At 36.8% G+C, this 15090-nt stretch overlaps 1 protein-coding gene across 1 annotated transcript; it reads right to left on the minus strand.

Annotated features, from left to right (window-relative positions):
• Nucleotides 1–199: 199 nt before the first annotated feature.
• LOC127865040 (uncharacterized) lies at nt 200–14821 on the minus strand. Its single transcript, XM_052404926.1, has 8 exons — nt 14818–14821; nt 14016–14143; nt 11193–11376; nt 5857–6005; nt 5102–5273; nt 2480–2607; nt 1576–1759; nt 200–360 (listed from the first exon to the last, which is right to left on the minus strand). The coding sequence occupies exons 2-8, from the start codon at nt 14082–14084 to the stop codon at nt 200–202; spliced, it is 1047 nt and encodes a 348-aa protein (XP_052260886.1). The 5' UTR covers nt 14085–14143; nt 14818–14821.
• Nucleotides 14822–15090: the final 269 nt, after the last annotated feature.

Consider the following 15090-nt stretch of genomic DNA (forward strand, 5'->3'; position numbering starts at 1 on the left):
AAGCGTTACCACTTTGTTAGGCTTGCTGAAGAAAATATGAAAAGAAAAACGCTTTTTTGATAAGTTTTTGCGCATTCTCGAGAAAAAAAGCGTTACAAAATCTGTCATCTTAGAATCTATAACAATTATTTTAAAAACCGTCATTTAACCAAACTTTGAATGAAAAAGTCATTTTAAGGTCAACCACGATTCCGGTATCCTACAGACGTACCTCATCAACGATATTGACATTGAAAGTCCCGGTGATGACGTTGACGGGGTTGCCGTCAGTACACCGTATCGTTAACGTCAACGGCACGGCCTGGTCGTTGAAGTCGATGGCAGCTTCAGTCACGGTGCTAGAGATCCTGACTTCAAATTCTAGGAATTAAACAGCACAAAAAATCATTTGCTTGTGCGCATAACGAGAGTATTTCATCGAAAAAAGAGACATTAAAAAAAAAAACAAATAATCACACTTGTCACACATACTTTCAATAGCTTATGAAAAACGAAGATTTTCAAAGATCGAAGCGTTTAATTGTTTCAATTACAGTATCATATTAAAAACAAATAATACTGGTATTATGTTCAATTCATGCACAGAGTGTTAGCAACCTTAAAGTGATATAACTATTCTGACTTCCATTAAAGAGGAAATCGTCGTTCCGGATTAGCCCTTTTAGACTAGACAGGCTAATCAGGGGCGATTAATGCATCTAAAAAATAGGACAATACTTTAAGCACATGCCTAGTTGTTTCGTCAGACAAAAATTCACTTATTCTCCCTATCGAAACCTTTTTGGCGCTTCTATTTGGTAACGTACTCACGTCCCAAAAAAGCACAATGAAGTGACCGCTTAACAACACTACTAGACTTTATCAACTTTCAACAGCGATACTTCCGTAAATAGTAAATGGCTCCCAATAAGCAAGAGTTTTGTAAATTTATAATAGCTTAGTATCAGGAATAAACTTGAGCATACTTAAGCCAATGATCTGACTCAACTTAGAGGCTTTTCTTAATTAATGTATTATTTATTAGTTCATTTTAATTTTTTTATTTATTTATTTATTTATTTATTAATTAAATTGGTGTTCATAAAAGCTTTTTTGAGTTGCTAGTACGACTCAATCCTGAGTTTGCATAGAAATATGTGCGTATTCTTATCAAAGGGGGAAATCGCGTGATAGTCAAGATGGCGAAGTCCATAGCGGCAAAAAATAAGTGTCTCGACAAGAATGTCGCCACTTTTACTATCAAGTGATTACCCCCTCTGTTATAGCTGGGATTATGAACGTCGCCACTTTTACTATCAAGTGATTACCCCCTCTGTTATAGCTGGGATTATGAACGTCGCCACTTTTACTATCAAGTGATTACCCCCTCTGTTATAGCTGGGATTATGAACGTCGTAACTTTTACTATCAAGTGATTATCTGTTTATCTGGGATTTGAGATTGTTCGTGAGCAGACCGACATTCTTCATACTCCGCTACGAGGAAACTTTATTCTTATCATTTTTGTTGTGCAAAAAAAGAGAAAAAAGCTCACATGCAAAACACGGAGCACTAATGTTTCTAATGATTATTCACCTGGTTGAGAAACATTCACCGGTGACGTCACATTTCTGATCTCATACACGGTGGTGGATGGTGACGTCACAGAACACGCCGTATCCGGGTCGGTAGTTGTAAACTTTCCGAGTAACATCTGTGTGACAGTGGAGTCAGAGACGTTAGGGGAACTTCCGGGGATCCCGGATACAAAACTCGGCGGCTGCCAAAACAAAAGGACAATAAAAAAAATCAATTTAACGGCCAGGCGTCCTTTTGGGGTTTTCGTTTGGTTAATATAAGCGCATTTGTGTGAATATCTATTATTGAGGACTCTTGTACCGCGATGACTCCCGGTTCACATTTTGTTCCGGAATAACCACAAAGGCGGGAATATTTATTGTTGAGGCAACATTTGCCGGGATGATTTTTTAAAACCTTTGATTCAGAAATTCATATAAACATACACGGATTCATACTATTTATTAATATATCATAACAGTACCAATACATACTACAATAGAATATAGCATGTAATGAACAAAACTACAATTGGTAGTTATATATTCGTGTAATTCTCATATACATTTCTTGAAAAAAATGCAGAGAAATGCAAGAAAAAAAGGAAGAAAAGTTGCACGCAGAAAAAAACCTGGACAAAGAAACAAAACCATTTCGATTTACTCATCCTTAAATTTGTTTTCAGTGACAAATGTATAGTTTATATATATGATTTTTTGTTTTGTTATCATTTGGGTCTAGTATAACTACATTCATTTGAATATCTATTATTGAAGGCACATTAGCTGGGATGACTGTTTGGTATCGTTTGGTTTCGGTGTAACCACATTTACTTGAACATCTATTATTGAAGGCGTATATGCCGGAATGTTTGATCGGTTTACGGCTAATCCAGTTAATTTGCGCATGTTAGACAACCTACCGTATCAATCACTGGTTGTGTGAACGTCGCAGTGACGTCATTGTCGTCATCTGAGCAGTCGACGTTGATGACGTAAGGTCCGTTCGCTGCTCTTAGCGTTACCCCCGCCTTTACGTTAATTGTAAACCCTGAAAACGTGCAAGCGATGTGTTATATTGACACGAGCCTCGCTCTGGGATAACGGGGCTTAATGCATGTGCGTAAAGTGTCGTCCTATATTAGCATGTGCAGTCCAAACAAGCTAATCAGGGTCGACACCTTAGTTACAAAAGTTTAGGCAAAATGGCGGGCTAATCTGGGAAGACACTTTTACAATATGCATTTAACCTTGTTTTCCAAGCGCGCGTCCACACGCAGTGTTAAAAATGTTTTAATCTAAGAAAATTGCGTAAAATAATCCTACTGCATCGACAAGAAACAACATTTATTTTATGCTTTCCGGTGGTTTATAGAGAAATATCAGTGCGTTAAACCTATAATTTCACTGTTTCAAACAGTGAAAATCAACAGTGAAAACTATCGATAATTTTCACTGTTTACTGCGAAATGACGTCATTTTTTTTTACAAAATGACGTCATTATCCCAGCGAAATTCATTAGTTAAACTCTTTAACAATGTATATAAACTTAAAAAAAAGCATAAAATAAAAAGAAAATTTGTTGGATTCGGAGGAATATCGATTTTACTTCACTTGTGACCATAGAAATTATATTTTTTTTCACGAGTGGCGCACACTCGTGGCTGCGCCACTCGTGAAAATATTATTTTCTATGATCACTCGTGAATTAAAATCGATAATCCACCGAATCCAACAGATACCTTCTATTTAAATTAAACATTGAATAACAGATTTATTATAAGAAAGCATATGATTGCTTTTATTTTATTTTATTCTTCGGTTTTTAGAAGACTGATCGACGTTTGCACGTATTTAACAGCAAACATATTTGTGGGTTTTTTAACCGATGTTCTTGATTTAAACTCACTTAATCCATAAATGTTCTGATTATTTGACACTCTTTTTTTTTGGCAATTATCTCTATAAATGTTAGTTATTAGCGCTGATGCAGAAATCCAAGTAAAGACCCCTAAAGCACTAAGCGGACAATATGCTGTACTGTATACATGCATTTGATGACGTCATCTTGTTAACAGTTATGACGTCATTTAACGTTTACTTACAAGAACTAATCTTTACTAGAAGTATAGATAATAATTTATTACTGCCCTTTTGCATTGCAATATATATCAGATCAGGCTTAAATAATAATATTATCTTTGGATATTCGAGCCAAGTATAATATTTTATAAAACAATAGGACAATAGCCTATTTTTCTGTGTATCATACATCCGTGAACACATTTTAAAGGGATCTTTTCACGCTTTGGTAAATTGACAAAATTGAAAAAAGATGTTTCAGATTCGTAAGTTTTCGTTTTAGTTATGATATTTGTGAGGAAACAGTAATACTGAACATTAACCATGCTCTAATATAGCCATTATATGCATCTTTTGACGATTTTAAAACCTAAAAATTATAAAGCGTTGCAACGCGAAACGATTGAATAATTTGGAGAGTTCTGTTTTTGTCGTTAAATTTTGTGAAACTACGAAGATTGCTTATATAAGGTATAAAATACGTCAAGAATGTGTACTCGGCGGAATAGCTCAGTAGGCTTAAGCGTTTTTACTTCAGGACTCTGGCAGGACTCCAGGGGTCACTGGTTCGAAACCTGCTCCGGGCAATGTTCTTTTCCTTTTTTAATTTTTTTTCTTGATTTTTTACTGGAGCTTTTACGATTCAATGTTTGCATTTACCAATATAAAGCATTTAATGAATAAGTTAAAAAAATGCCAAAATCTGTGAAAAGGCCCCTTTAAACAGATAATAAAATATAATCGCTAGAACGTTGATTTTTTAGGTAGAATATATATGTATTCATAACGTCATTAGCACTTGCGCTTTACATTTGTATGTTACGTTTTTTTTCATGGCATTTGTGCTTAAAATATATTACATCTTAGTATCAAATTGTTGTGTTTTTTTTGTTAAATTTGAATCGTTTTTACCTTTTTATTGAAACAGATGACTAAAAAGTTGATCCCTAGTATTATATTATTGATTATAAAACAACGCCTACTAGTAACTAACCGGATATAAAAATCATATCAGGCAACTTTAATATCAACATAACGATATGATTAAAAACGCTACTGTGATATCATACAGTAGAAAATGGCGCCTCGACGTGAACTGACTTAGCCAATGAAACATTAGTATCATATAAAACTTAAACTTCATGAGCCTCGTTCGTTTAAAACTAGGCTTAATGCATCTGCGTAGTGTCGTCCAGATTATCATGTGCAGTCGACACAGGCTAATCAGGGACGACATTTTCCGCTTAAGCTGGATTGTCGTGTAGAATCGACTTCATAAAAACAAAAACAACCTATAAAAGCGAAAAGTGTCGTTCCTTTGTTGGCCTGGGTCCGCTCAGGGACGACATTCAGCGCATATGCATTAAACACAGTTTTCAGGGACGACATTCAGCGCACATGCATTAAAACCAGTTTCCCAAGAACGAGGCTTAATTTTTTATTATTTTTTCCAGTTTATTACTTGATGCGACACCGGCAATCACTTCAAAAAGGGCGTTTTCCGGCACTCTTGCAGAGCAGTTAACGGCGTCGTCGCTATCGGTGACGCTGAACGTGTGAAGGGTCTCGGTGGCGTGCTTAAGACCGTCGAAAATGTTAGTTCCGGTCGCAGGCAGTGCGGTGAAAACCGGCGGCTGAAGTCAAATAATATAATCATTTCACAGGATATTACGTCATCACTTTGGAATATTTTCTGTTACTAGATGCCATTCGACACGGGTTTTCGCTGAATTTTAAGCGAGACAAAATTACACGTCAAGTCAATAATTGTTATTAATATTCAAAGACCACATGCCCAATATATGAAACAAACATCTGGGAAAGCCGGAGCTTCCCAAGCAATCAGGAACGACACTTTCCGCCTATGCTTATATGGAATGACACTTTGAAAATCCCATGCATTTAACCCGGTCTTCTCAGAGCGAGGCTCATTTTTTCAAACACAACGTTGTTAAACTCCAAAGCAAACAACATAAAAGGTGTGCCGGCAGGCTTACGCGCAATTGCTTGCATGGGTTCAAGTGAAAAACAATCGAGTCGAAGTGTCACTGTTTAAATAAACATATATAACGATGTACAGCAGTTTTTGAAAGTGCATTTTAAACCATCAGGGCTGGTCGTTTTTCAAAGAGTTTTTAAATTTATACAAATAGTTTAGTGCTTTCCAAGCAATTCATCAGGATTCCCATACCCTATTATAACGTGAACGCAACTTACTGAGTCGACAATGTTGACGTTAAACGTCCCCGTGATGTCATTAAGAACGTTCCTGTCAGTGCACTTGATTGTTAACGTAAGGGAAACAGGCGGGTCATTGAAGTCGATAGACGCCTGGGTAACGGCGTTACTGATCCACACTTCAAACTCTGTAAAACTATGGTTCTAGATTTCAGCCTTCACGAAATAATATTTCAAAACGGAAAATGTCGTCTGAGCGTACGCGGAATGAACAGGCTTATCTGAGACGACCTTTTACGCAGATGCATTAAGCCCCGTTTTCCAAGAACGAAGCTCGTATGTGCTATGTTTACCTATGTGTCATGTTTACTTATGTGTTATGTTTAGTTATGTGTTATGTTAACTTATGCTTTATGTTTACATATGTGTTATGTTTACTTATGTGGTATGTGTACTTATGTGGTATGTTTACTTATGTGGTATGTTTGTTACGGCGCCTCCCTTAAAAAAACATTAAGCGAACCGCTCTGTGAAAATGGGGTTTAATGTGCGCAAAGTTTCTTCCCAGATAAGCCTGTGCAGTCTGCATAGGCTAATCCGGCAAACACTTTCCTCCTAAACTGATATTTTTGCTAAGAAGAGACTTTTTTTAAACGAAAAATATCATAAAAGCGATGTGTCGTTCCTGATACATACTGCACAGGCGAATATGGGATGACACTTTTCGCACATGCATTAAACCCCTTTCTCACAGAGCGCGGCCCATTTATTTTTTTCTAAATTGTTACCCGGTTTCTGGGGATCGGTCGGTGACGCCACTTTTCTGATCTCATAAACGGTTGTCACAGGTAACGTCACAGAACACGTGGTATCAGGGTCCGTAGTTGTGAACTTTCCCAGTGACGTCGCAATCACGTTGTCGTCTGAGACGTCAGGGGAATTCCCAGGAATCCCAGATACAAATGTCGGCGGCTACTCGGAATAAAAGAAATAGAGGATATTTGGTGCATCTGGTAGAATATGGATTTTAATTCAGGCTTGATCACATAAACAAATCTATGATCACGAGTGAATTTAAATCGATTTTCCAGCAAAGCAATTGAATTTTATTTTATGCTTACAAATGACTTTTTTGGTATTTAACCTGGAGAATTACTCTAAAATAATAGCATCACGACATATAAACAATAACGTCATTTCACTGATACTTTCACTGTTTGAAACAGTGCATTGTCATTTTTAATTGACTGATATTTCTCTATAAACCACTGGAAAGCATAAAACCCTAAATGCAACACATGAATCACGCTCTGGGAAAATCCACTTAACGCATGTCCGTAGAGTGTCGTACAAGGCTAATCAAGGAAGACACTTCCCGCCTTTATTGTAATCTTCTTTAAAAATGCCGTCTCTTCTGAGCAAAATTCAAGTTTGGGGCGAAAATGTAGTGCCCGATTAGCATGTGCGGGCGGCAAAGGCTTATATGTGTCGAAACTTTACGCACATGCATTAAATCACATTCCTAGATCTCGGCTCAAACATAAAACTTAGCGGGATGACATAATTACAGCTCCACTAAGAAAATCGGCGGATAGTAAAGTCATGATATAAAGCGAATTTTAATATGAAACGCAAAACATTTTACTGATATGGCTGAATAGTGAGCGTCATTTAAAAAATAATTAATGTTTCAAAGCCGGCCGAGTTGATATTTTTCACAATTTGGTTTTCTCAACTGACCAGAATTGATCAATATTCGTAAGATACATTCTAAAGCTTAACTCTTCCATACTGATTTTCGAAAAAAACTGTGCTAAAAAATACCAAAAGCATCGAAGATACGAAACTTAATCATGTACCTAACGGAATCCTCAAGACTATTATTAACCTGTGACGTATACACGCCTTGGGTCACGTGAGCGCCAATTTCACGTGATTACCACTTCGGCGCTTTTCAAAACAAAGAACGGCTACTAAATCACAGATGCTGGGCGCGTGGCCAAATCACTTAAAAACTAACAATATGTCATAAAACAAGATTTTTAATCATTTTGAAAAAAAAAAACTATGATATATTATTTATAAACAGGATAGGTATCTTTTGACACAGGAAAATCACCTACGTACAAAAATCAAACTATCACAGCTATGAAACATAATCCACATTAGTACAATTAACAAATACTAGTTTATTAACTTACAACACAGATTTTTCCTTTTGTTTGCGTTATTACGGCGAAATCGTGGTAAATCGGGTTTTTATTTATCGGTAATTTCGATTCCAGCTCCATGTCGATCAGACGCTCAAGTTGAATACGATTCTCGGTTTCAGATATTCGGTTACTCTGAGATGCGGAACCAATAGTTGGATAAATAGTGTAAGGTGAAGGACGGAATCATCGTTCACGATTGAAATAAACATTAAAACATAACGATTATATTAGTGGTTGGTGTGGGCAAAAGACAAGTCTGTGTTGTTAGTTGATAAAGTCTTATTTGTTTATTGTAATTATGCGGATTATGTTCGGTAGCTGGGGTATTTCGATTCTTTTACTCTTGATACAATCGGCACTGAACATTCGGTCAGACGAGAGCCAGCCTATCATTTCTACGAGTTCTAGAAGTGTTTTCTTGTAGTTTATCTTGGCAAGTAGCCGTTTGTGGTCATTGTTCGTCACTAGGCAACCTTTCATAACAAAATGTGAATATTTTACGAAAATCTACCGCCATTTAGGCACTTAATGGCTTAAAAAAGTGTTGAAGAAGGTATATATATATTATCAGATTTGTTTTTGTCAAAATGATGAAAAATGTTGTTTTTTGACATATTGATAGTGTTTAAGTGACTTGGCTACGCGCCCAACTCCTGTGCTCCGAGTCTGTGTGTTTATTTTCATGCTCCAGTCCACGCCTCGAGTGAATCACGTGGTTTTACATGTGACCCGCGCGTGTTTAAATATAGATCATTTCTGTCCATGGACAGAAATTGAAAAGCCCTATCTTTGTACTGATGTTGGGCATTTCTTGACCGATTTTGACCAAATCTTTTGCACATCTGACATAAATACATTCACATTTTGACACATAATCACTTTTTGCGACACATAACAAAAATAGGCAATATATACCAACATCAACTCGGCCGGCTTTAAAGGGTATAAGACGCCGAAAAATAACTGTCTTGGCATATTCGTAGTCAGCTTGACTATCACGTGATTACCTGCTCTGTATATGGTGGCTAAACATAAATCAAAGTTTCATTTTATTGAGGCCTGAGAACAACTAGGTCCTGTTAATTTAAAATATAGCTCCCCTCCTGACAGTGTTGCGCATGAAATGCTTGTAAATCGTCATAACATGTTTAAGGACTATCATATTTTCAGCTGGAAAAACATGCTCAGCAATGTAAGATATTTGTATTGTATTTTTGAAGATTTCGCGGAGAAAAAAACAATTTTTTTTTTTTAATGTTCAAATTGGCATAACTTCACTAAAGTTTAACCAATTTTCAAATATGTTTCAGTTTTGTAATTCTTATGTAATTCTCTTAAATTTTATACAAACATCAATGGATACTCAATTTTGTTTTCGATACCACAACAGCATTACGAACCTTATCAAGGACTGGCTGGGTGAACGTTGAACTGACGGCGGTTACGGCATCTGTGCAATCAACGTTCATGACGTACGGACTGACAGCTGCAGCCAACGTCACTCCTGCTTTCACGCGGATACTGAACGCTGAAAAGAAAAGTGGTTTTATTTCATTTTCATTACAGACATTGTTTGTGAATATTATACGCATCATATATAGTTATCACGAATTTAACGAACTGTTTGAATCTGTGTTGAAAACGTTTGGCTTATATTTCAGTAGGAAAAGAGAGCATATTAGTGCATACTGACAAGGCAATCCAAGCAACTTTACATCACTAGACAAATAACTATAGAAAACAAAACGGCGGCTCTGATCGACGTTTCTGTTAATTAGCAATTACTGTAAAATCAGTATTAAAGGTCATATTCCGATTTTATAACAAAACCTTTAATAAGTATCGATATTCTAAACCGATTGGAATCATCAAGAGCAATGGCAAAAATTATTATGCTACTAAAAAAAACGAAAATCTTGTTTTTCGTAAACCGCTTGTGTATTTTGCCACCTTTTTTGATAGAGACGTCATTTTTACACAACGCGCATGCCAAGGAAACTCATGAATTATCGTTGATTTCGTGGCTTGGTTTCGAATATACGATTCCACAGTCCGACTTATGTTTTTGTTTGGAAATTAAAAATTCGCTCATTTTCATGTCGTTTTTGATAACACAAGAAATTTAATGCCGACAAACTAGAATAAGTTAACACTGTTAATAAAAAGCGATTAAAAGGTGGGGGTAATTGTGAAACCATGTACCAGGGCTAGTTGTGGCTACAAATTCAAAAAAGGTGGATTCCGATCGAGTCGAAGTGTCACTGTTTAAATAAACATATATAACGATGTACAGCAGTTTTTGAAAGTGCATTTTAAACCATCAGGGCTGGTCGTTTTTCAAAGAGTTTTTAAATTTATACAAATAGTTTAGTGCTTTCCAAGCAATTCATCAGGATTCCCATACCCTATTATAACGTGAACGCAACTTACTGAGTCGACAATGTTGACGTTAAACGTCCCCGTGATGTCATTAAGAACGTTCCTGTCAGTGCACTTGATTGTTAACGTAAGGGAAACAGGCGGGTCATTGAAGTCGATAGACGCCTGGGTAACGGCGTTACTGATCCACACTTCAAACTCTGTAAAACTATGGTTCTAGATTTCAGCCTTCACGAAATAATATTTCAAAACGGAAAATGTCGTCTGAGCGTACGCGGAATGAACAGGCTTATCTGAGACGACCTTTTACGCGGATGCATTAAGCCCCGTTTTCCAAGAACGAAGCTCGTATGTGCTATGTTTACCTATGTGTCATGTTTACTTATGTGTTATGTTTAGTTATGTGTTATGTTAACTTATGCTTTATGTTTACATATGTGTTATGTTTACTTATGTGGTATGTGTACTTATGTGGTATGTTTGTTACGGCGCCTCCCTTAAAAAAACATTAAGCGAACCGCTCTGTGAAAATGGGGTTTAATGTGCGCAAAGTTTCTTCCCAGATAAGCCTGTGCAGTCTGCATAGGCTAATCCGGCAAACACTTTCCTCCTAAACTGATATTTTTGCTAAGAAGAGACTTTTTTTAAACGAAAAATATCATAAAAGCGATGTGTCGTTCCTGATACATACTGCACAGGCGAATATGGGATGACACTTTTCGCACATGCATTAAACCCCTTTCTCACAGAGCGCGGCCCATTTATTTTTTTCTAAATTGTTACCCGGTTTCTGGGGATCGGTCGGTGACGCCACTTTTCTGATCTCATAAACGGTTGTCACAGGTAACGTCACAGAACACGTGGTATCAGGGTCCGTAGTTGTGAACTTTCCCAGTGACGTCGCAATCACGTTGTCGTCTGAGACGTCAGGGGAATTCCCAGGAATCCCAGATACAAATGTCGGCGGCTACTCGGAATAAAAGAAATAGAGGATATTTGGTGCATCTGGTAGAATATGGATTTTAATTCAGGCTTGATCACATAAACAAATCTATGATCACGAGTGAATTTAAATCGATTTTCCAGCAAAGCAATTGAATTTTATTTTATGCTTACAAATGACTTTTTTGGTATTTAACCTGGAGAATTACTCTAAAATAATAGCATCACGACATATAAACAATAACGTCATTTCACTGATACTTTCACTGTTTGAAACAGTGCATTGTCATTTTTAATTGACTGATATTTCTCTATAAACCACTGGAAAGCATAAAACCCTAAATGCAACACATGAATCACGCTCTGGGAAAATCCACTTAACGCATGTCCGTAGAGTGTCGTACAAGGCTAATCAAGGAAGACACTTCCCGCCTTTATTGTAATCTTCTTTAAAAATGCCGTCTCTTCTGAGCAAAATTCAAGTTTGGGGCGAAAATGTAGTGCCCGATTAGCATGTGCGGGCGGCAAAGGCTTATATGTGTCGAAACTTTACGCACATGCATTAAATCACATTCCTAGATCTCGGCTCAAACATAAAACTTAGCGGGATGACATAATTACAGCTCCACTAAGAAAATCGGCGGATAGTAAAGTCATGATATAAAGCGAATTTTAATATGAAACGCAAAACATTTTACTGATATGGCTGAATAGTGAGCGTCATTTAAAAAATAATTAATGTTTCAAAGCCGGCCGAGTTGATATTTTTCACAATTTGGTTTTCTCAACTGACCAGAATTGATCAATATTCGTAAGATACATTCTAAAGCTTAACTCTTCCATACTGATTTTCGAAAAAACTGTGCTAAAAAATACCAAAAGCATCGAAGATACGAAACTTAATCATGTACCTAACGGAATCCTCAAGACTATTATTAACCTGTGACGTATACACGCCTTGGGTCACGTGAGCGCCAATTTCACGTGATTACCACTTCGGCGCTTTTCAAAACAAAGAACGGCTACTAAATCACAGATGCTGGGCGCGTGGCCAAATCACTTAAAAACTAACAATATGTCATAAAACAAGATTTTTAATCATTTTGAAAAAAAAAACTATGATATATTATTTATAAACAGGATAGGTATCTTTTGACACAGGAAAATCACCTACGTACAAAAATCAAACTATCACAGCTATGAAACATAATCCACATTAGTACAATTAACAAATACTAGTTTATTAACTTACAACACAGATTTTTCCTTTTGTTTGCGTTATTACGGCGAAATCGTGGTAAATCGGGTTTTTATTTATCGGTAATTTCGATTCCAGCTCCATGTCGATCAGACGCTCAAGTTGAATACGATTCTCGGTTTCAGATATTCGGTTACTCTGAGATGCGGAACCAATAGTTGGATAAATAGTGTAAGGTGAAGGACGGAATCATCGTTCACGATTGAAATAAACATTAAAACATAACGATTATATTAGTGGTTGGTGTGGGCAAAAGACAAGTCTGTGTTGTTAGTTGATAAAGTCTTATTTGTTTATTGTAATTATGCGGATTATGTTCGGTAGCTGGGGTATTTCGATTCTTTTACTCTTGATACAATCGGCACTGAACATTCGGTCAGACGAGAGCCAGCCTATCATTTCTACGAGTTCTAGAAGTGTTTTCTTGTAGTTTATCTTGGCAAGTAGCCGTTTGTGGTCATTGTTCGTCACTAGGCAACCTTTCATAACAAAATGTGAATATTTTACGAAAATCTACCGCCATTTAGGCACTTAATGGCTTAAAAAAGTGTTGAAGAAGGTATATATATATTATCAGATTTGTTTTTGTCAAAATGATGAAAAATGTTGTTTTTTGACATATTGATAGTGTTTAAGTGACTTGGCTACGCGCCCAACTCCTGTGCTCCGAGTCTGTGTGTTTATTTTCATGCTCCAGTCCACGCCTCGAGTGAATCACGTGGTTTTACATGTGACCCGCGCGTGTTTAAATATAGATCATTTCTGTCCATGGACAGAAATTGAAAAGCCCTATCTTTGTACTGATGTTGGGCATTTCTTGACCGATTTTGACCAAATCTTTTGCACATCTGACATAAATACATTCACATTTTGACACATAATCACTTTTTGCGACACATAACAAAAATAGGCAATATATACCAACATCAACTCGGCCGGCTTTAAAGGGTATAAGACGCCGAAAAATAACTGTCTTGGCATATTCGTAGTCAGCTTGACTATCACGTGATTACCTGCTCTGTATATGGTGGCTAAACATAAATCAAAGTTTCATTTTATTGAGGCCTGAGAACAACTAGGTCCTGTTAATTTAAAATATAGCTCCCCTCCTGACAGTGTTGCGCATGAAATGCTTGTAAATCGTCATAACATGTTTAAGGACTATCATATTTTCAGCTGGAAAAACATGCTCAGCAATGTAAGATATTTGTATTGTATTTTTGAAGATTTCGCGGAGAAAAAAACAATTTTTTTTTTTTAATGTTCAAATTGGCATAACTTCACTAAAGTTTAACCAATTTTCAAATATGTTTCAGTTTTGTAATTCTTATGTAATTCTCTTAAATTTTATACAAACATCAATGGATACTCAATTTTGTTTTCGATACCACAACAGCATTACGAACCTTATCAAGGACTGGCTGGGTGAACGTTGAACTGACGGCGGTTACGGCATCTGTGCAATCAACGTTCATGACGTACGGACTGACAGCTGCAGCCAACGTCACTCCTGCTTTCACGCGGATACTGAACGCTGAAAAGAAAAGTGGTTTTATTTCATTTTCATTACAGACATTGTTTGTGAATATTATACGCATCATATATAGTTATCACGAATTTAACGAACTGTTTGAATCTGTGTTGAAAACGTTTGGCTTATATTTCAGTAGGAAAAGAGAGCATATTAGTGCATACTGACAAGGCAATCCAAGCAACTTTACATCACTAGACAAATAACTATAGAAAACAAAACGGCGGCTCTGATCGACGTTTCTGTTAATTAGCAATTACTGTAAAATCAGTATTAAAGGTCATATTCCGATTTTATAACAAAACCTTTAATAAGTATCGATATTCTAAACCGATTGGAATCATCAAGAGCAATGGCAAAAATTATTATGCTACTAAAAAAAACGAAAATCTTGTTTTTCGTAAACCGCTTGTGTATTTTGCCACCTTTTTTGATAGAGACGTCATTTTTACACAACGCGCATGCCAAGGAAACTCATGAATTATCGTTGATTTCGTGGCTTGGTTTCGAATATACGATTCCACAGTCCGACTTATGTTTTTGTTTGGAAATTAAAAATTCGCTCATTTTCATGTCGTTTTTGATAACACAAGAAATTTAATGCCGACAAACTAGAATAAGTTAACACTGTTAATAAAAAGCGATTAAAAGGTGGGGGTAATTGTGAAACCATGTACCAGGGCTAGTTGTGGCTACAAATTCAAAAAAGGTGGATTCCGACGCTCGTGTGGAGCACGTGACAACGTCGTCGCTGTCGGTGACGTTGAGCGTATGGATGATCGCCGCGGCCGCCTGCAAACCATCGTTGATGGAAGTTCCGGTAGAGGGTAGTAAGGTTATCACTGGGGGCTGTAGTTAAACAATTAACTGTAATTTAAATGGGCAATACGTATATGAGCCTTGCTCTGGGAAAACAGGGTTTAAAGCATCCGCGTCAATTGTCGTCACAT

The sequence above is a fragment of the Dreissena polymorpha genome, chromosome 1, assembly GCF_020536995.1.
Source record: "Dreissena polymorpha isolate Duluth1 chromosome 1, UMN_Dpol_1.0, whole genome shotgun sequence".
Taxonomy (NCBI): domain Eukaryota; kingdom Metazoa; phylum Mollusca; class Bivalvia; order Myida; family Dreissenidae; genus Dreissena; species Dreissena polymorpha.

Bases quoted from the DNA above. Each gene is read 5' to 3' on its own strand.
- LOC127865040 (XM_052404926.1), bottom strand. From the start codon at position 14,084: ATGAACGTTGATTGCACAGATGCCGTAACCGCCGTCAGTTCAACGTTC. The intron at 11,377-14,015 runs GTTCGTAATGCT...TATTCCGAGTAG, and splicing joins CCCAGCCAGTCCTTGATAAG to CCGCCGACATTTGTATCTGG. The intron at 5,274-5,856 runs GTAAGTTGCGTT...ATTTGACTTCAG, and splicing joins ACGTCAACATTGTCGACTCA to CCGCCGGTTTTCACCGCACT.